This window comes from Rousettus aegyptiacus, unplaced genomic scaffold, assembly GCF_014176215.1.
Source record: "Rousettus aegyptiacus isolate mRouAeg1 unplaced genomic scaffold, mRouAeg1.p scaffold_m13_p_7, whole genome shotgun sequence".
Lineage (NCBI taxonomy): Eukaryota > Metazoa > Chordata > Mammalia > Chiroptera > Pteropodidae > Rousettus > Rousettus aegyptiacus.
This window is the reverse complement of record NW_023416310.1, coordinates 107,745,031-107,767,932: the sequence shown is the minus strand read 5'-3', so window position 1 is coordinate 107,767,932 and position 22,902 is coordinate 107,745,031. Positions and strand designations below refer to the sequence as shown.

The 22,902-nt window shown below is 40.6% G+C and overlaps 1 protein-coding gene and 2 pseudogenes across 3 annotated transcripts in view; 1 reads left to right on the top strand and 2 right to left on the bottom strand.

Annotated features, from left to right (window-relative positions):
- The window catches only part of RNF130 (ring finger protein 130), a 113,380-nt gene extending 92,021 nt beyond the window's left edge, over positions 1 to 21,359 (bottom strand). The window contains exon 1 of one of the 3 annotated variants that reach the window (XM_016147751.2): positions 20,666 to 21,359. In XM_016147751.2, the coding sequence (XP_016003237.2) occupies positions 20,666 to 21,113 (448 nt within the window). In that variant the 5' untranslated portion in view covers positions 21,114 to 21,359. The remainder of the gene's footprint in view (positions 1 to 20,665) is intronic. The other 2 variants (XM_016147752.2, XM_016147750.2) reach the window with 2 other exon arrangements.
- LOC118605786 lies at positions 10,101 to 10,218 on the bottom strand (annotated as a pseudogene).
- Positions 16,950 to 17,068, top strand: LOC118606180 (annotated as a pseudogene).
- Positions 21,360 to 22,902: the final 1,543 nt, after the last annotated feature.

Here is a 22,902-nt window from a genome sequence, read left to right as displayed (position 1 = left end):
AATACAAATGAAGCTTTGCTTGCTTGCCTGCTGCTCACCTCCTGCTGTGCAGTCTGGTGCCTAACACTGGCTCAGAGGTTGGGACCCTTGCTTTAGAAGTTCTTTCAGGATTTAAGGGTGGCAAACTCACTTTTTAGGGTAAATTTGTCTTTTTTACATATGAAAACACCTTTTGTTTGCCCTCATCCTTGAATGACAACTTAATCAGGTAAAATATTCTGGATTGTTATTTTTCTCTCAGCACTTTGAAGATATCATTCCATTGTCTTCTGCTACTTATGTTGAGAAAAGGCTGAACAAAACAGTTTAATTGTATAGGCTCGCAAATGTTACTGTTATCTATTTTTTACTTTTGAAGCTATTATTTTTAAAAAGCAAAATAAATGTTTAAAAATTTTTTTCCTAACTGGCAATTTTTTACTTCTTTGGTTATAGTCTAAAGAAACATATTTTTACAATAAATTCTTATCTTTTCACACAGAATTTTTTAGAAGAAGGCAACAATAAAATATCTTCTGCACACCTCGAGTGCTGGATATATCAATCAACATTGCGAGAAGGGTCATACATAGCTGAACTGTCAGCAAGTCTGTCAATAGATATCCATTATCATGTCTTCTATACTTAGTTAATGTATATCTCAAATGGATTTTGATTATTTTTCACATCCTTAGAACTTAAATACATCTGTTGGATGTTCTCCATGACATAATAAAAAGCATTTTAAGAGTGATCTTAAATGATGGCTAATACAAATCACTGTACCTGAAAAGTCATGCTCAAAATAATTTGTTACAATTGATAAAACAAATACTTCATGCAAGAGGGATGCTATAAATCATAGCAACTAAAAATCACAGGTAGGTCCTACAAGGTATCACAGTACAACATAAGTGTGAATTATTTAACCCACATCACTCCTCACTCCACAAAAGCATTAAGAATCAAGTACAACTTTCTGAGGCTCTCTTTTTTGTTGGTTCCTACCCATCACAGTTTTTCACTTTTCGAACTATTCTTTGTCACTTTTCTACTGCTGGCCTCTTGGAGGTGTTCACCAAAGCCCTGCCTTAGGCTTGTCTTTTCTCAGTGGGTAATCTCACCCATTTCCACAGTTTTGACTGTCACCTAGATATAGATACTGTCTAAATCTAAATCTCTCTGTTGAGCTTTAGTTTTCTTTAATTTTCAACTGCTTGCTAGGTATTTCTCCATAAATAGCGAGTATCTCAACTCATTATCTTCCTCCCTCATATGTGATCTTCCCATGTGGAATTCCTGAGTGACAGCATGGTGATTTACCTAAACACATAAGACTGAAATCCCTGTTGAAAAACAAGGAAGTGGTTATGAACAGCACCAGCTTAGTCAACAGTATTCGGTTTTCTTAGCTGCCACCAAGAGCTCACCAAGGCAGAGCAAAGCCACTGACTATAACTCAACATTGTTGATTCACAGAAAGAAGTAAAAACACTATCAAGGACCCAGAGGAATATCTGAAGGTGTTACTTTTCCTCCACCTTGAGGTATAGTTAACAAATATTAAAGTGTCCATGATGGTGTGACATATCTATATGCTATGAAATGATTACCACAATCAAGCTAATATATTCATCACCTAATATGGTTACTTTTTTTTTTAAGGTAAGAATACTTAAGGTCTACTCTCTTAGCAAATTTCAAGTATTCAATACAGTATTATTAACTATAGTTACTATGCTATACAAAAGATCCCCAGAACTTATTCATCTTATAACCAAAAGTTTGCAACATTGAAAGGCATTTTAAATTCTTGAGCAAAAAAGTAAAAGATGTGAGAACACTCCTATTTTGTTTTCTTTATCATTTCTTTCTTCCAAAATTAGTACTTCTAGTACTCATGACTGTGACATGATGACAGTGTTGACTAAGACTGAATTATCTGAAACATAATATCAAATAAAGAATGACAGATACAATAATACATTACAAGGATCCTATCAAGCGAGATTTATTCCAGGGATGCAAGGATGGTTCAACATCTGCAAATCAACCTGACACATTACATTAACAAAATGAAAGATAAAAATCAGATGATCATATCGACAGATAGATGCAGAAAAAGTATTTGACGAGATTCAACATCTACAAACAAAGTGGGTAGAGAGAGAATACCTCAACATAATAAAGGCTATATATGAGAAATTGAAAGCTTTTCATCTAAGATCAGAAACAAGACAAGGATGCTCACTTTCATCATTCTCATTCAATATGGTATTAGAAGTCCAAGACCCAGCAATTAAGCAAAACAAAGAAATAAAAGGCATCCAAATCTGAAAGGAAGAAGTAAAATGTCTGAAAATGACATATTCTATATAGAAAACTCTAAAGGCTCCACCAAAAAACTGTTAGAATAAATGAATTTGGTAAAGCTGCAGGATACAAAATCAATATATATCTGTTGTATTTCTATACATTAGTAACAAACTATCTGAAAACCTCATTTACAACTGCATGAAAAAGAATAAAATGTCTTAGAATAAATTTAACCAGTGTATAGGAAGACCTGTACACTGGAAAACTCGTAAGACATTAAGATAGAAATTGAAAATAACACAAATAAATAGAAAGATATTCTGTGCTCACGGATCGGAAGAATTAATAGTTAAAAGGTACATACTACCCAAAGCAATCTATAGATTCAATACCATCACTATAAAAATTCCAACAGCATATTTCACAGAAATAAAACAAATAATGCTAAAATTTGTATGGAACCACAAGAGACCCTGAATAGTCAAAGCAATGTTAAAAAAGAACAAAGCTATAGGCATCATGCTTCTTGATTTCAAACTATATTACATCAAGCAGTATGGTACTGGCATAAAAAGAGATACACACAGAGATCAATGGAACAGAACAGAGAAGCCAGAAATAAATCCACACATATATAGTCAATTAACTTATGACAAAAGAGCCAAGAATATATAATAGGGGAAGGGTAGTTTCTTCAATAAGTGGTTCTGGGAAAACTGGACAGCCACATGTAAAAGAATAAAACTGGACCACTATCTTATACCAGACACAAAAGCAACTCAAAATTAGATTAAAGGTTTGAATGTAAGACCTGAAACCATAAAAACAGAAGAATACACAGACAGTAAACTTGACATCAGACTTGGCAATAATTTTTGGATTTGGCAACAAAAGCAAAAATATACAAGTGGGACTACATCAAACTAGAAAGTTTCTGCCCAGCAAAGGATACAATCAACAAAATGAAAAGGCAACCTAAGAAATGGGAGAAAATCTCCAATTCATATATTTGATAAAGGGTTGATATGCAAAATATATAAAGAACTCATAGAATAATAGGAAAAACATTTTTTTAAAAAAATTTTAGGTCCTTGTTTTATACAAATTTCTATTCAGTTTCCCAGTATTCCTTACATTTCACAGGTGCCAGCTAATTGTGTGATACCGCTGTTATCCTTTGAATTAAAGATATGTGAGTTCAAAATGACTCATCTTCACCACAAAAAGAGAAAGAAAAGCTAGCACTGTGTAGCTCACTCAAACATGGGAAAGGTATTTGTCTAGAGATCGAGCTAAACTACTGAGGAGGGAGGTAGCACATGAAAGGAAAATCGTGAGACCAGTCCTTATGAAGGAAAATTAGAAAAAATAACAGAGACAACTCACATGAGAAAACAAATTAGGACAGGAGGTTTAAAGTTTTCATAATTTGAGATGTCCATAAACCAATAAATATAGTAAAAAAAAAGTTTAATATTTAAATACACAAAATAATCAATGAGGCCTGTTGAAGTGGGTCTCAATGATGGAAAAGTATATTTCACCAAAGAAACTACTATTCAGAAGGAAAAAAGGAGAAGTAGATATTTTATATCAATGTAGTATATGTCCTGCAAGGAAATCCAAGTAAACAGAAGAACCCAAGAACATGTCTGAGAGATAAAAATGATGGAGCCAATAACCCAAGGTCAACTGACCAAACAGAATAAATGTGGAAGTTCTTAACAGATCACAAAAATGGCAGACAAGATAGAGCACAGATAGGGATTTGAACTATCAACAGATCTGCAAACATCTCATTCATTACAAGCAATAGGTCTAATAAGTTTATCTGATTTATCATTCATTTAATCTCACACAGGATAACGGCTGGGGTAACCAGGGGACAGTGCTACCAAGAACCTAACACAGACCTGAAATATGAAGTGACCAGTAACATGGAAGAAAGTGACCTATTGTTTTAATTTGCAAATCCCAGGGCAAAGAGAGCTGAGTAATTACAAATCATCTTAATGCAAAATAAAATGAAGAAATTGGCATGAATGCATTAGGCAAATTAAACTTTAAGGAAGACTCATCCAAAAGCTGTAGAGGCAAATGCAGGATGATAGCACAGACGTATACATTTTTTTCCCCCAAAATTAGAAAGCCCAGAAAGAGATGAAAATTGCCAATAATGACAGGAACAAGCAAAGGGGCTTCTCTCACTCCCTTCCAAAAGGTGTTTTTTTTTTTTTTTTTAAGTTTATTTCAGAGAGAGAGAGGAATAGGAAAGAAATATATCAACTGCTCAGAGCCAACAAGACAATGCATGAGAACATTTCTCAAAACCTGTTTTGCTTTTGCTTTCTCTATCAAGAAGAATAACCTGGGAACTGAGATGATCAGAATAAGGCTAAAAGGACACTGAAAATGGGGGAAGAGGCTGTAAGAAAGCAAATACATTCTTAGGATGGGTTTCTCTGTTACAGGCTCTCATTTTATCTCAGTAAAACTGCTGTTTAAATCTTGTACATTCATGCTGGTTTCTTCAAGTAATCTTTCATCCCATTAAGATAATTTGTAATTACCCAGCTTTCTTTGCTCTGCGATTTGCAAACTTAAAAATGATATAGCTGCTTTCTTCCAAATTTCTAGTCATTTTGCTTTAGATCATTAAATGCAAAGAATACTTCCCAGCTCTCACCATACCATCCTCCTCAGCAGTGCCAGAAGCAGCGAACCTCTAAACTTTTGTGACAATACACATTTCTTTCGCCTCCTCATCTCGCTCTTAGTCTTCTTGGCTATCCAGTGGAACTCTGCACCCTTTGAAAAGACTATTCCTTGCTCTATTGAATTTTCTTGGGATCTTTGTCAAAATCAATTGTCTATGCCAGTATCCTACTGTCTTGGAATAAGTTTTGAAATCAGGAAATGTGAGCCCTCTAATTTTGTTCTTTTTTTTCCAGAGTGTTTTTATTCTTGGTCCACATGAATTTTAGGATCAGCTTGTCAACCTCTGCAAAAAGCCAGCTGGTATTTTCTTAGGATTACACTGGACTTGTAGGACAATGTGGGAAATACTGCCATCTTAACACTATTGTTTTTGGATCCAAGAACATGGGATGTCCTTTTATTATTTATATATACTTTAATTTCTTACAATGATGTTTTGCATTTTTCAGTGCCAATGCCATTTTAAATGGTATTTAAAATTTTTTTGTTTTTATTTTCTAATTGTTCCTGGTCTATAGAAGTACAGTTGACTTTTTTTGGCATGTGTATTGATCTTATACCTAGCAATCTTTCTAAATTTATTTGAATTTTTAAAAAAATCACTCTGTTATAAGTAATAGAAATTATGCTTACTGACGTTTAATTAAGGATCAACACTGGCTGCTTTCCTCAATCCACTGTCAAATGTCGGTTGTGTGTCTCATGTTGTATTTGAGGTGTCCTGAATAGAATGAAATCCCACAAATATAAAAGGAATGGCAGTGACTCCCTCACCTGTTTGTTTACATGGATTTACAGATGAGACCATCTACTTTTAACTGAGCTGCCCCTCATTAAATGGACAAATGCTTTAAAAAAATTTCCTGCAATGTAAAGCAAAAATAATCTGGCAGAGCTAACATTTCTACTCCTGTACAAGCTCTTTTGAGCTACCCTAAAGGTTTAAAAAACAAAAACGAAACCTTTCAACTAATCAGATTTGGGAATGAAACCAAAAAATTAGAAGGTAACACGAAGACTATTAGAAATGTAGATTGATGACAGCTGTTATTAACTATTAACCTAAGTGTTGGGCCTTAAGATACTGTCAGAGAAAACCAACAGTGTGATATAACATTTATGAGAATAATGCATGTATGGGCCTACAAGTACACGCACTAACACAAAGTTTGTGTCCTAGTTCTAGAGGGAATGGGATAGAGGGGCAACAGTGGACACAGGGAAGCCTATCAGGAGGCCACAGTCCACATAAGAGATTAGAGGTTACAATAGATGGGGAGAGACCAGACACATTTTAGAGATATTTAGGCATTTGGATCAGCAGGATTTGGTAATCAGATGTTGGGGGTAGGGATCTAAAGAAGAGGCTGTCTCAGATTCTGTAACACATCGGGTAGAGATGGTGCTGCTGACTGAAACAGCAAACACTGGAGGCAGAACAGATTTTTGGAGGAAAGATGATGAACTGAGTTGGACATACTGGGCTTGGAAGAAAACTGGGAGGGAGAGAACAATTCTGCTCCTAAGCACACACCCAGTAAATGATATACACATGTAACACAAGACTCGTACACAGTGCTTCTGAAGGCATTACTTTTATGGCCAAAAAGCAGGCAACCCACATTCTCATCAACAGTGGATCAAACTGTGATGTATTCATGCACTGGATCACTCACAAAACTGCTACATGTCATGACATGAATTTATCTCACTAACATGATGTGAGCAAAAGAAATGAGTCACAAGAATAAAGAATGTGCACCAGGATTCTATGTACATAAAGTTAAAAAAACAGGCATAACCTATAGTGTTCAAAGTCAGGATAGTATTTACTTTGGGGAGGGAAAGAAGAGTGACTAAAGGGACTTCTGGGGACCGTGGGGCTGGTAATGCTGTAGTTCCTGACCAGGGTCGGGGTTATGGCAATGTGTTCACTGTGATCATTAATCAAACTGTAGACTCAAGTCTGTATATTTTTCTGCATATGTTATAGCTAGTAAAATGTTTGTTAATTTTTAAAAATTTGGTTATCTCACTCCCCGCGTTAAAACCCTTCACCAGTATTCTCACACAGGCTACAACATGGAAGAACCTTGAAGACATTATGCTCAGTGAAATAAACCAGACACAAAAAGACCAATATTGTGTGATTCCACTCACATGAGGTTCCTAGAATAGTTCACAGAGATGGACAGGAGAAGAGTGGTGGCTGGAGGGAGAGGGAAATGGGGAGCTCTTGAACAGGTATGGAGTTTTAGTTATGCAAAATGAAAGAGTTCTGGAGATGAGTTGTACAGCAATGTGAGTGTACTAACACTACTGAGCTGTATATTTAAAAATGGCTTAAATGATAAAATTTATGTTACATGTATTTAACCATAATTAAAAATTTTAAAACAAATCCTTTGACGGTTTTCTATTCCTCTCTTGGAATAAAGTTCAAAATCCTAACATAGCCTAGAGAATACTAACCCACCTGCTCACCTCTACTGTACACCACTGTCCCCTTACACTCAACTCCTTTCAGTTCCTTGAGCATACCGAGGGCATTTTGTACCTTAGTCTTCGTAGAGGTTTCCTTGGCCCGGAACATCTTCCTTTCTGTGTTCCTCCTAGTCTCAGTTTAAACATTGTTTCTCCAGAGGAGCCTGCCCTGACCATCCTAGACTGGGTTAGATCTCTCATTTATGCTCTCTTAGCACCCTGATACTTCCCCCAAGAATCATTATTAAATAATTACTTGTGTTATTATCTGTTTAATTTGTTTCCACCACTAGACAATACGCTGGTGCTGACTCACCCTGTTTCCACCACCAGACAATGCAGGAACTTCCTTTCCTGCCTGCCACACAACAGGTGCTTGATAGTTATTTGCTGAATGAATATTTGAAGCAGCTGCCCTATATGAGTGTAGGATTTCTGATTCAGATGAATTATAATCTGGTGACAACATGCAAATGAGAAACTACCTTACTGACAATGGTGTCTGAAGAATCACAGACAAGAGATATTAGAAAATAGCACTCCAATATTTACAAAACAATGAAGATTGGTTCTACAAATTATGGACCAGGTAGGGTGCCACTGATCCTTAGCAAAGTTTCAGAAAGGATTATTAAAGGAATACTTTGTGGACAGTGAGAAGAGAAAGCTGTAATCATGTAGTGCTAGCACAGGTTCACTGTGTGCGGGAGGCACAATAACAACCTCCATCCTGCATGGCCTTATCCCAATCCCTGAGACCTGTGAGTATCTTAGGTTATATGGCAAGGGGGAATTAAGGTTGCTCATAGTTGACTTTAAAGAGAGTACCGTGGACTACGCAGGTGGGCCCAATATAATCACAGGGTCTCTTATCCGTGGAAGAGGCAGAAGGTCAGAATCAGAGAGCACTCCAAAGATGCTTTGATGCTGGTTTTGAAGACAGAGGAAGGGCTGTGAGCCAAGGACTGCTGGTGGCCTCTAGAAGCTGGAAGAAGCAAGAAAATGGATTCTCCTTGGGAACCTCCAGAAGGAATGCAGTCTTCCCAACATCCTGACCTTAGCCCAGTGAGACCTGTTTCGGATTTCTCAATTCCGGAACCGTAAGATGATAAACTTGTGTTGTTTTAAGCCACCTAGTTTGTAGTAAGTGGTTACAGTGGCAGTACGAAACATACTGTGGCCAAGCCATAAAGATTGGCTTCTTTTCCTTCCTTGCCAGAGCTCTTGAACTAGCAAATCAGGAACAGAGTAGATAAAATATCTTTGCTTTTTTTCCATCAAATCATTTGAATGTCTTTTATGATAAAAAGAAAAAGAAATATGAGATAAATGCAAAGTCAATCAAGTGAATTAGAAAACTATGTGAAAAGAGCCCCCACCACCCCGCCAAAGTGTCAATTAATGGAATGTCAACCATCTTAGATTTTAGTGACACACTACAAGGGTCTGTTCATCCATTATCAAGTGTTTCAGGAGGGATTCTGAACTCTGGGTCTGTGGACTACTTGGGGTTTCAAGCACTATCTGAACCTCCTAACTCTTATTGAAAATTTTGTGATATATCTACATAAATATGTATTTTTCAGGAGAAGGTCCACAGACTTTCATTAAAGTCTTAAAGGAGAACTATAACCCCAGAAGACTAAGAACCACTGACTCAGATGAAGATACAGACTGTATGCTAGTCATATTCACTGGTGACACAAAGCTGCCAGAAAGAGAAAGGACTGTGGATGACAAATCAGGAGTTGAAAAATATCTTGAAAGGATGAATGAACAGGCTGAATCCAGTAAAATCACATGGCTTAGGGAAGACTGTGAAAAAGACTTAGAAGATTTAACCAACGGTAAGCTCAGTATGAGTCACTGATTAGGGCTACCAAAATAACTTATATGACTCTGGCAGGTGTCCAGAGAATGGAGAAAAAGCAGTTCTACTCTCTTCTGCATTGATAAAACCGAACTGCAATACTGTGTTCAATTTTAGGTTTCTCTTTGTATTTGTTTCCTAGGGCTGCCATAACAAATGACCACAAACTTGGTGCCCTAAAACAATAGAAACTTATTGTCTCATAGTTCTGAAGCCTGGAAGTTGAAATCAAGGTATCAGCAGGGCTGGCTCCTTCTGGAGGCTCCTTCTGAAGAAACAGCCCTATGTTCTCTCCTAACTTCTGGAGCTCCCTGGCCATGGCAACACAATGCCAATGTCTGTGTCCACCCACCCATCGCCATTCCCTCTGTGTGTCTCTGTATCCTCTCCTCTCAAGGGCACCAGTCACTGAATTTAGGGCCCACCCTAAGCTGGTATAATCTTATCTTGATCCTTAACTACTTACATCTGCAAAGAACCTATTTTTAAGTAAGGCACATTCTGAGGTTCTGGTGGACATGAATTTTTGTGGGACACTATTCAACCACTGCATCCTTAAAAGTGGATTACCGATAAATGCATTCTGAGGTTTACAATACCATAGTTGTAAGAACGGTCGAAAGAAACTGGGGTACAAAGCCAAAGAGCTAGAGAACTTGAATTAGATAAGGAAATAACTGTTTACAAACATCTGAACCAATTTATTTATTGATTTATTTGTTTGTTTATTTAATGCCTATAGCACCTGGTATTCCATGTGGTCTCCCATCCAAGTACTAACCAGGCCTGACCCTGCTTAGCTTCCGAGATCAGACGAGATCGGGCACATTCAGGGTGGCATGGCTGTAGACCAAACCAATTTTTTTTTCCAGATGAAAGAAAGACTTTCTAACATTCTGTTTTCCAGAGATGAATGTGGTAGACCTGTCACTCATTTTTTCTAGCTTGAGCTGTACAATCATCGGATAAGAATGCTGAAGCCTTGGCTAGCGGGCTGGACTTGATGATCACTGATGACCACTAAGTTCTGAGATTCTATAATTCTTCTCTCATGGCCATTCTGCTCCTTTAAGTGGCCATTATACAGAACCAAAGAATGGTAAACCTCCATTAATACAGCAAACACTGTATGGTGGAGTAGAGGTGGATGAGATCTAGCCAGAAGGCGCACAGCTGTTAAGGAAACTTAGAAGCTCTAGGAACCAGAATAGCTTCAGCATGGTGAGCAAGGGCAAGGTGAACAGCCTGGGGGAGAAAGTGGCTAGAGCCAGATCAGGCAGAGAGTGCCTTGTGTGCCTTGTATACCACAGTTAAGTGTTCAGATTTCCATTCTAAGGATAATGAGAAGCCAGTGAAGGAATCTAAGCAAGGAGTGACACGACTGAGTGAAGCTTTAAAACTATTCTGACTATTGTAGGGAAAAAGATTGATGGAAGTTAAGAGAACGAGCAGAGAGACCAGGAAAGGGTAAGAGATGATAGCTGCTTGTACTAGGATCGCAGGAGTGAAAATGGCAAGCAACAGATAGACATGATACACCCTGAAGGTAAGTTGTAGAGGAGAGATTAGATGTGGAATGTGAGGAAAACACCTAAGGATGACACCTAAATCTGTTTGAATAACAAGTGTCACAGAGATGGGGGAAACTGGGGAGCAGTGGTAGCAGGCTAGAAGGCAAAAACAAACAAACGAACAAATAAAAACACCGCCACCAACAAAAAACCAACCAACCCTTCATTTGTGGCTTATCGATTTGGAGATACCAAGTTGACAGTTGAAGGCATGAATCTAGAGATCAAAGGGCACTAGACTAAAAGTAAAGGTACAGGAAGAGGTAACAGGAGGTATGTGGAGAGAGGAAAAAAATGGCTCAGAGAGTTGTCTTATTTCTTTACAAGGAAATATTGGATGACTGCACATTGGTTAAGTGCCCATTTGTTTTTGCTTAAATTTTATGATCTCAAACTTTCATCAGATGGGTTCTAAGATTGACTCCAGCAATGTTCAGCTGCTGGGGACAGAAAGCATGGAGAAGATAAATGGTACATGGTTCACCCAGGACTGAGACTGTGCCAAGTGAGTGTGATACAGGATAAAGGGGAAAAAGGGTGGTTACCAAGAAGAATCTTGGCATCTACACCAAACAAACAAACACGTGAGAAACCAGGAGGGGGCTGAAAGTGCTCACTCAACCAAATGGGGGTCAAGGGGCCGGATTGCACTAGGCTAGGTTTCAATGAAGGCTAGTGAGGGCTTATCACACGGATGGGGCGGGAGGGCACTGCTAGAGAAAAGAGAACACTGTGAGCCAGGCAACACAGCAGCTACCAAAATAAATTATTTTAGGGTACATGGACTTAGATTTGTTCATGAAATACCAGTTACTTCAATGGTAGCATTTCCTGGTTTCGCAGTCTATGTCAGTGCTTACCATGCAGGAGACCTCCTGAGATAGTACTTAGTTTCTGCAGAATCCTACATCCCACAGCATGTCAATGGAGTTGGAGATGCTGTGAAAATAGGGAGCTTCTTCAAAGGAAAAAAAAAAAAAGGAAGCAGAATTCATTGCAGTGCTCAAAGAGGAAAGAGTGGGAATCTAACTGTACACAGGGATACAAAAGGCAAAGTCATCCAGTGGCATGCAATGGAGTCTGCCTGCCTCATTCACCCCACTTCTCCAGTCACCAGAGGCATCACTGTAACTGTTTTCAGTTCTTCAGGTGGACGCCCTTTCTAAAAAGGCTTATAGTCATTATTTTCTGGTTTGTCAACTTCAGACATTATCTGTGGATTTACAATGTCACAATTTAGGATTTTCTCACTTAGGCTCCCCCACTTTCCCTCTCTCCTGATTTTATTATTCCATTATTTTCCTCTGTGGTTAAACCTTTCTAGTTTCTGCAACTACAGACTACCTCTTAAATCTTTACCTTGTGAAATGAAGATACTAGCCCTCACTAGTCCCCACCATCTCTTTTCTCTCTTCGATTTCTCTACCTTTGTCATCTATTTATAGTTGTATATTCTTAAGGCTGATAACATTTACATTCTGCTGTAATTACAGATTGATTTTAAACAGAGAAAACCAACGAAATAAATAAAAGCATTAATATCATCATAAAAATATTACAGAAAAGCTGAGTCCTATGCTAAGATTCCATTTTCCTCTCTAGGATCCACTAACTGCTCTAAACCATGTCACATTTTAGCTTGGTCCACATTTGGACAAAGTATTCTTGGTCCTGGAGGTCCTCTTTCTTGCAAGGGCAAATATGCCCTTTTCAATAAATTCCTAGTATCTTCCAGGTTCTTACTCAATTCTAACCACTGCTTGAAATTCGTAACATTCTTCTTGAAGCTAGGGAATAAACCTAAAAAAAAAAAAAAAATCAACACGTATATACACTTGTTCCATTCAGAGTATGACCTTTCCCCTGTGAAGGTTTTGTACTAAAAATTAACAATTTCCAAATAAAGACAGAGAAAATAAAATGAAAAATGTCACCCGCAATCCAATCAATATAACACAATTTTCATTTTTGCATATTATTTTGCATCTTTGTCCACTGTAAACAAATTTAACAAAGTCACACACAGTTCAGTCCCTTTACATGTACCTTTGTAGGATATACATAGCTTTCGCAATGATCCCCTCGAATAGCTGTGTAATATTCCACTACGGATATATCATAATTTATGAAACTCACTCGGGAAGCAGTACAAAGAAGCAGTGAAAGGATGGGCGCTGTCGTCAGGTAGACCTACATCGAGTCCTGGCTACACAGACCATCCCTTCCCCCCACCCCCCGCCCCCGCCACAGCTACACAGCTGGTGGGTTTCCTCATTTGTTTTAATTCATCCAATACTAATTACCCAGTGCTACCTCCTATGTTTCAGGTACCATACTAAGCATTGCACATATAAGAGTAGACATAGGGACAAGATCCCCGCCCTCAGAAATGAACAAAATAGATATATAACTTCCAATCACGTTAAGTGCTATCAAGAAAATAGGCACTAAGTGAGAAACAGAAGTGCGTTGAGTTCCATCCATAGAAGGAGGAGCTAGTACCAACTACAGCTGTTAGGAGGATTAAATGATAACCCATGTACCATACTGGGCACCATTCTTGGTACAGAGTATGTACCCAATACGTGTTAACCACATCACCACTTGGAATAAACTGAAGCACCAAATAGGAATTATCTTCCTCCAGGTGTACCCTTTCCTTTTCTCTGTCAATGTAAATCCCACACTTTTCCAAGTGAGTTCACTGCTTGAAGTTTGATGTTGGTCTATTTTATATCTATTTCTCTCCTCACCATGTTCATATGGTTTTGTTTGTTTATTTGTTTGTTTTTTACCCCTTTGAGCAAATTGAGTACATTCATAATAGCTCTTTTAACATCCTTACCTGCAATTCTATTATTTGTTCCACTTCTAATCTGCTTCTACTGACTGTTTTTTGTCTGGATATGTCATGTTTTCCTTTTTTTTTTTTTTTTAGCATGCCTGGTAATTTTTGATTGGATGTCTGTCTTGAATTTTGTTTTCAGGAACTGGATTTTGTTGTTTTTCTTTCAATATTGTTGGGCTATGTTCTGGACCAGTTAAGTTACTCAGAATTAGTCTAGTCCTTTTAAGGCTTGCTTCTACGCTTTGATAGGTGGGTCCAGAATAGCCTTTTCTCAAGGGGCAATCTGGCCTCACTCCATGCCTTATGCATTAGGAGGTCTTTCTACTCTGATCAGTGATCAGTGAGAATGAACTATTCCCCCTTCGTGAGAACTTCTCCTGCTAATTTCAGACCATTCTTCATCAAATGTGCAGAGGATTGAGGGGACCTGGTGCAGTTCTCCAGAGGTTGTTCTGAGTGCAGCTCCCTCCTCTCCCATCTTCCTTGAGCCCTGAACTCTGCTACATCAGTTCAAAAAGACCACTGGATCTTTTGGGATCCCCCTCCTTGCACTGCGGCTTGGAAACACTCCAGGTATACAGGAGGCTGGGGCAGTCACAGAGCTCCACTGTTTATTTCCTTTCTCTCAGGGATCACTGTCCTGTGCTATTTGATGACCTGTTTCTAAAACAGCTGTTTCATAACTTTGTCAAGTTTTCCAGTCACTTAAGATAGAAAGGTAAACCTGGTGCCTGTCACTCCATTATGGCTGGAAGCATAGCTAATCAAGTTTGACTTCAAATTCCACATTTTCAACAAAACCTTTCAAGTCCAAATAATTTTTATTTCTCTGGTCTCCATGCCGTTTACGATCTAGTACAATAACAGAGGCTCTGCAGTATACTCTGTCCATCAACACCCGCCCCGCCCCACCCTTCCCACAACGCGGGTCATCAGTTTCAGTACCAGACCAAGCTCCAAAGAGCCAAACGAAATCAATCACATTCCAGCGACTTCTCAGTGCCAGGCACAGTCCTAGGTGCGTGGCTGAAACAAAGACGACACTGTTCCTAACTTCCAAGAGCACACAGTTTGGGACAATTTGGGCATCAAATTCTCATACATAAATCCATAAAAAGTTTTTAATGGGAAAATCTAAGGTAAAAATGAGCCTTTAGAAGAGGCACTTTCAACATTCAACGTTCTCCTAAAGGGCCAGAGAGTAAGTAGTTTAGGTTTACAGGCCACATAGGCTTCTGTTACAACCACCCAAGTACGTAGCAGTCACGGACATGTCAACGAAAGGGCCTGGCTGGGTTCAAATAAACTGTTTAAAACAACAGGTGGCTTGTAGTTCTCAGAACCCAGATTGAGGACAAAATCCCCCTGTAAACTAAAGAAGACAGCTGCAGCATCTTCTGCAATGGCATGTCCTTGTGCCATCAGGACAAAGCTGATCTCAGGGAGAGGACAAAGTTCTCTCAAGCAGGAATTACACACCACTTCTTTTGTATACACTGAAAGATTTGCATAACAACAAGTTTAGAGTAGGTGCTAATTAAATACTTTAGTGTTTATTTCATTTGACCTTTGAAGGGTTCCCTTTGTTTTATTCAAAATTGCCTCCAACAGTAAAGAAAGCCATACTTAACCACAATCTATGGAAAATAATGAATGTCTAGTAAATAATGAAGGATAAAACAAACAAATGCTGACAGTCTTTAAAAACTTAGTTTTGTTTTGTGAATAAGTTAAGACTGCTATATTTAAAAGAACCAGCTCCTAGCATTCATCCCACTAATGTGTGCCCCAAACACTATGGGACTTGTCTTCGAGCATTATCTAAAAAGATTTCATAAGTGCAGAAAAAAAACAAAACAACAACAACAAAAAATAACTGCCTCAAAATAACTGTCAACTGTCAATTCAAATTTATCTAGATAAGACAAAGATTTGCTACATTGTATATATTTTTAATTGTTCTATCAAAAAGAATCTCAGAAAACAAATTCTAAAAGTGTTTTCATTACTGCACAATGTGTATACATGTGTACAAATACGTGACTGGTTTGCAAAGAATCTCTCCTTAATGAGTATATTCCAGAGGTCTGTTAAAAAAGATTTGTCTTATTACTTATTACTTTACAGTCACATCTTATTCCAGGTGGAGGGATCTTAGAAGTCATCTAATTTAACCTACCATCAAATGAAGGATTTTCCTTTTATAACAGTATTTAACCTAATTCTCTGTAGTTTGTTCATCTCTTAAAACTCATGTTCAGAGCTAAACATAAACTACAGGTGCACCTGGCTTCTATGTTGGGGCCAGTGCCACTCGGATCCAGATGGCCAAAGACATGCAAGATTAGACAGGGCCTGTCAGGGAGCACTCACAGGCTGTGTCCCACCACAGGCAGCTAAGTCTTTATTTCCCCTCAATTCCCTTCAATGCAGGTTTTTTTTTTTTTTTTTTAGCCCAAAGTCAAGACCATATATTCATTCCCATTAATTTTTTTCTTAGTCTAAGCCCATCATTCCGCACACTGAGATCCTAGGGCTCCTGTAGTCCAATGAACCATGTCTTTATCAAAATCACTGGCACAGCAGAGACAGCTACAATGTGAAGAATAGCTGAGGGCAGGGGCGGGGGATGGGACACTGAAAACAGCGAGTATAGACAACACTTATGAGAAGCTCTGCCATAAAGAGAAATAGAGAAATTTGACATCAGCAGGATGGATGGGGAGGTCAACTGTTTTTTTAAAAAAGATTCAAATATTTACATGCTAATGGATCATCTAAAAGCAAAGGAAAAGTAAAATAATGTATTACATATATCTTCTTTGTGTTCTTGCCTGGTTAATTTATGCCAAATTTGGTTTTTAGAGACTCCAGCTCCTTCTGAATTCTCTTTCCTTCCAGAGCCTCCGCTCCCAGGATCACTCCTACTTTTTCCTCTGAATATTTGGAAACTTCTAACTACACCTAGTAGCCCCTGTATTTGCCATTATGAACTGTAACATTACAAGACTGCTTTCATCCAAGGTCTTATTTCCACAACAATTTCCTTCACTCTTTATGAGAATTTTTAAAATTTAAGTTCAGGTTTAATGGATGGATCCAATAGAATCAGTTTTTTAAGCATAAAAACCTAAAATTATTATTTTTAAAAATTTTATATTGGGTCTACAGCCATGCCACCCTGAACACGCCCAATCCCATCTGATCTCAGAAGCTAAGCAGGGTTGGGCCTGGTTAGTACTTGGGTGAGAGACCATCTAGGTAGACCAGGTGCCACAGGCTTAAAAATAGAATAAAATAAACTAAAATTTTATTTCATCTCTACAGTCAGCAAGATGGAAAAAAAAAAAAAAGGTTTATCATTTGGTAAACTTGTTCTCTCAGGCTGTAAGATCCAGTCCTGAAAATTTCCATACAAAGCAAAAAGTGGCTGATACCAAATTCTTCCCACCAGCACATCTGCATACATGACATCATAAACAGGGCCTTCTCTGCTCCCAACCCCCCCACTCTAGGCTCAAACAAAAAGCACATTTACATCTTCTGCTCCACAGCAGATACCAGTTACTTTACATTTCGTTTCTAGTTCTAAGTTCATCCTTTGCTAGAGCAACTGTGATATGCACATACATACAAGACATGCTCTTTCAAACCTCCATTTCTAAAAATGAATTATCAATTAAAATATGATTATTAGTTGTCACTATACAAATGAATCTCCATTTGCAACCACATTCTAATTAATGATGAACATATTTTCAAAGTACAACACTTGTTTATAAAGTATTTTATGAAGTTTAACACTCTCCAAAATATACTTTTAAAATATCACAGCATCTAAGAAAAAAATGCCAATCTGCCCTTTAAAGGTACAGGACAAACAAATCTTGTTCAGTAATTCATGAATGAATTACAAGAAAAGTTTCTAGTAAAATAACTAGAAAGGTTTCTAATTTCACAAAGTCAGAGATTTAAAATGGGTCATTATGTTAAGCTCCAGGAAAACTGTATGTTGTCTTAATGTTCATTTCTATCAAATACTTATCCTCAGTAAGAATTTTCATTAATTTCACATCTATTGACCACAGATTTTTTTTGCCAGGAACTCTGTCTCAGAACTTTTTTATTGTAATTTGAACATCACTTTTAGTGTCAACAGTCAGTGTTACAAATTTTCTTCAATTCAAATTTATAAAAGCATAAAGATCATAAGGAATGCAGTATTTTTTCTAAAAATATGAAAATCTGAAACTCACTAAATCAAGAATATCATGTGAAATACCCAATCATTATTCCAATTTTAAGCTATTTTCTTTCTTTTAAATTGAGATATAATTATCATACACCATTTTCTTAAACATGAATAATTTTAACATTTTTCTACCACCATTCTTGTTTTTAAAATACATCCCTAAGTTCCTGCTGCAAAAACAGAAAATGTCTTGAATTTCATATAAACCCATAGGTTTAGAAACAATTTGCAAGTAAACTAACTTATAAAGACCTCAACTAGGATGTCAGCTTCAGGAGAGAATTTTGATTTCTTCATGGCTGTTGCCCCTCTTTCTTCCCCAGTGGCTTAAATTGTTCTTGGCAAATGGTAGGGTTTCAATTAGTATTTGCTGTACTGAGATAACCCATGTGTGCAGAGCCCTTAGTGCAAAGCTGGACCCAAACCACCTGTAGGATCCCATCGCCGCCGTTGCCGGCACCACCACCGCCACCACCACCACCAGACACCTGGAGCAAACTCATGTGCAAATAGAAAATCGGCCCTTAGTGAAAGGAGAGAAAGAGCAGACAGACACTCAGAGGAACTGACACCACCCTGAGTCTTCACAGACTGCCCCAGTGTTTTCACTCTGATGTGTGTCTAAAACTCCGGAAATTTAGACATTCATTTGAATTAACAAGACTTCTCTATTGAGAACGCAGGAACCATTTAAGCCTCTCAACAACTTTACAGAGTAAATATTTCATCATTCCATTTTGTAAATGAAACTGAGGCTACGTAGCCAAATTTCCTAGTGCCACACGGTTTACCTAGAGCATGACATAGAACATTTAATCCTACCATGCTACCTCCTCTGTGACGGGGGAAGAGGACTAACCTTCATCCACACATCAGTGCATGTTAGTCCCCAGTACCCTTCTATCCAAACATTTAAAACAAGCCTTCTCAAAGATGGGCTCTCGTTTCGAGGTGACAGACAAGCAACGCACAGTTTTACCACACAGAACACTTTGGAGGTGAGAATCTATAAAGTGATGGTCATGGATTTGGGTGCCTAGGGGGAACCAAGCCCCAAGACAAACCACAGATTTCAAAACAATGCACAGGGCCAGCTCTTGCTCCAGAGGCTCGCTTCTCTTCCTCTTCCTCCCCTTCCTTTCTGGAACCTCCTCACCAGAAAAGACAATCATCGTTAGTGCCACAGTGTAGCAGTGTTAAATGTCCCAACCACAGTGACTGGCACAGACCAGGTATGCAAATATTTGCGGAATGAACCAAAGACCAAAGTTGTTTCCGTGGGCAGGCTGGGACCCTGACCGCTGTTTTTAACAAAAAGTGGAGATGAGAAATGCACCATAAGCTCCTGACTCTTGGTGTAAAAGTAGGCTTTTAAAAGGCCAGTCTAGGACTACCGCCATGCTACCCTGAATAAGACAGATCCCTCCAGATCTTGGAAGCTAAGCAGGGTTGGGCTTGGTTAGTACTTGAATGGGAAACCACCTGGAAGACCAGGTGCTGTAGGTGTAAAAGATAAAAAATAAGGTACTGTAACCTGACAAGGTCCTTGCAATCTGTGAAGTCAACCATAGGTTGCCTCACATAAAATAAGTAAAGAATAAAAAATAGAAGGCCTGTCTAAATTGGGAATAGGCTACAGTAAAGCTTGAGGTGATTCTTTTTCCTCAGCCAGACTGTCTTAAAGACAAAAGCTTACCACTTAAACATACACAGACAAGGGCACGATGCTATTCGGTTGTTAGAGTATAAAAACAAACATCTTATTTAGGTTGCCCAGTTTAGGTCACCTTAGCATGAATAGCAGCTTAAAAAAATCCCGGCTCAGCTTTCTTGAGGTGAGTGGAGGTGAAGACAACTGACATTTCCCCAAAAGTTCGCTGTGGGCCATAACAAAACAAAATCATACTCCACGATGTGGAAGAAGTTTCCTTTTAAATATGTAAACCAGTAATTTATACAAATATATGTGTGATACCAAACATTTAAACAGAGCCCATGTTTATGATTAACAGAAGATAAGCCAAATGGCTTCAGAAAATGCTTGAAAATTTTACCTATTTCCCTTTTGATTGGCACCCGTGACCTGAAGACTTGGGTTCTATCAGATCCTCCACAATGAGATTTTCAGGCGTCAAATTAAAGTCAAACTAATAGGGCAGAACAAGAGCCGAAAGCCACAGGGAAGGTGCCTATTTTCCTCTTTCATTCCCCCCGCCCCCACTTGCCACTTAAGAAGAAAGGCACATTTTTGCCTTGAGAAAAAGGCCTCATCCTTCGAGATGCAATGCAGCGTTAAGTCTGTGATTCGGGCAGGTTAAGACCTCCCCCCGTGACTGAGTTTTGCGCTCCGCCACCGCCTCCTTTGTCTGCCGTCCCTGCAAACTAGCAGTCCAGTGCCCTCCCGTAAACAAGCCTCATGCACGCACAGAAACGCTCTCCAAGTCTTAAGAAAAAGAGGAAAAGCCAACCACGCTCTGGAGCCTCCTTCCCAAACGAGAGCAGGCCGGGCTGCGCACCACCGAGACCTCGCCCCCGGGCCGACAACCTGGCTGCGTGGCGCTGGGGCCCGGCGGGGTGGGGACCCTCACCCACCCCGCGCCCGGCTTCGCCTCCCGCCTGGCACTCACCTCCGTGGATGGGCAGCGGCGCCAGCACCTGGCCGCGGACCTCGGCCTTGGGCGAGTCGAGCCCGTAGCGCCCGCGGTCGATGCGGAACGTGAGCGGGGCGCCGCGGCCGGGCTCCTGTACCGTTACGTTGATGAGCGCCGTGTAGTACTCCTGGCTCGCGTTGTCCGCCCGCGCCGGCCACAGGCTGCAGGTCAGCAGCGCGAGCGCGGCGAGCCGGGCCGGGCCCGCCCGCGCCGCGCCGCTCATCGTCCCTCCGGCTGCCGCCACCGCTTGCGGACCTGACTCCCGGGCGGGCGCCGAGAGGCGGGGCGGGCGCGGCCGGCGCTGCGGCGGGATCGCGCGCGCGCGCCCGGCACGCGGCCGGGCACCAGCAAGGGCCTCCTCGGCGCCGCGGCCCCGCTGCTCGCCGTCTTCACGTCCGCGGCCCGCCCGCGGGGACGCGCCCATGGGCTCCTCGGCTAGAACTGCGGGTCAAGCTGCGCGCGGACGTCCCATCGGGGCCCCTCCAGGGCTGTGGGGGCGGGAACCTTCCATCTCCTGGGGCCGGGACCGCCGAGTTGGGGGCGCCTTGCAAAGACGCGGGGGAGAGGGGCACGCGCCCGAAGGGGCGCCTGTGGAACACCAAATCGGGATAGCCCGGCTGCCAGCCCCGGCGGGCGCTCGCAGTCGCCCCACCGCCCGCCGGCCGAGCGGCAACGCGCAGGCCTGGGAACAGCCCCGCCCCGCGCGCATGCGCGCGAGGCCTTGCCAGCTCCCGCCGGCTTGCACGAGGGCACCCGCTGGCCAGGTCACTCGCTCGCCGAGTGCTGTGCCCTGTATTGTCCGGCGTAATGAGAACAGAGTAGTGGAGCCTGGGAACTTTCCAAGAGCCTATGGGGAAGTTTGAGACTAGAATACAAAAGAAAAAAAGGTAAACTTTAAAAATTCAATGCCTGAGAGTTTATATTTCAACTAGTCAACTGCATGCAAGTCGTATAGTTGATACCATGAGTGGGGGTGGGGGGGGGGCGTTCTCTGTAAATAAAGAGTATCGGAGACCCAGTAGCCTGGAACTGTAGGACACTGACATGATTAAGAAAGACCTTCTACAGAGTAGATGAAACCTCCAGAGGCTCTTGACGAGGAAACAGTGATGAGACACCTCCCACTCCCCTCAAATACTCCCTTATCCACACAGCACGTCAGGTAAGTTATGCCCCCTTCTAAAGCATAAACGAAGGTATGGCTGAATTTAGGAGCTCATAGGATATTGGGAGCTGTCTTCATTGCCCAGAAGTGGCACTGGCTGGATCTCCTGCCTTCTGTAGTGTCAGACTCTCCCAACCAAATGTACTGAGAATAATGGAGTTATTCCCAAAGGGAAACTGAAGTGCTGTTTCCAGGAAAGGAATATGGGTGCAGCACAGGTTAAAACATCAGATGTCCACTGGTGCCTTCTTAGCGACATCCTTCACAATTCTCCCTCCAGTTCTTTCCCTTCCACCCTCACCCCCATCATTGTTGTCTGTCTAGTGTATGTTCTGGCTTATTGAAACTGGATTTTATTTACTTGCCTCCATGAAGTACAGCCCCTAGACCAAAGTGTCCAGCCTCCCTCCCTGGCACAGCACTTCAAGAAGGCTCTGCTCTGGCCCTGCTTCAGCTGGACCCCCTTCTCACAGGGCAAGGAATCTTTGGGACCAAGGAACCCATGCCAAGGCACCCGAGACCTGGAATTCCCGCCCAGACAGCTCTGGGCCACTTAGGGCCTGCATGTGGCTCTTGTAGGTGGGGGTCTCCTTGCTCTTCTCACTTGGCATGCCCTGGCTGCCCCTACCTGACGTGCTCATGTCCCCTACTCCTTAGTCTTTACAAGAGTCTATCACAGTGTGGGGCGTTTGTGCTCCCTAGCATGAGAACTTTTTATGGAGGCCCACCCTGTTAAATCAGGTATAGAGAAGGAGGGTCCCTTTAAAGCTTTCTTCCAGTCCTTCTGAATTTGTCTAGGAGAAAGTTGTCTGGCACTTGCTGATCTCCCTGTTAAACAGTGGGATGCAGTCTTCATGTACAGCTTCAGCCACCACCAGCATCTAGGGTGATGTTAACACCACCCTACACTGGAGCGTATAACTGCCTTTAATTATATGGAGACCTTGCCTTTAGGTTAAGAGGTTTTTCATTTATGATAGTGATACAAAGCTACCTTTAAAAATTTGTAAAACACATACGACATATATTTATCATCACCATTTTTAAA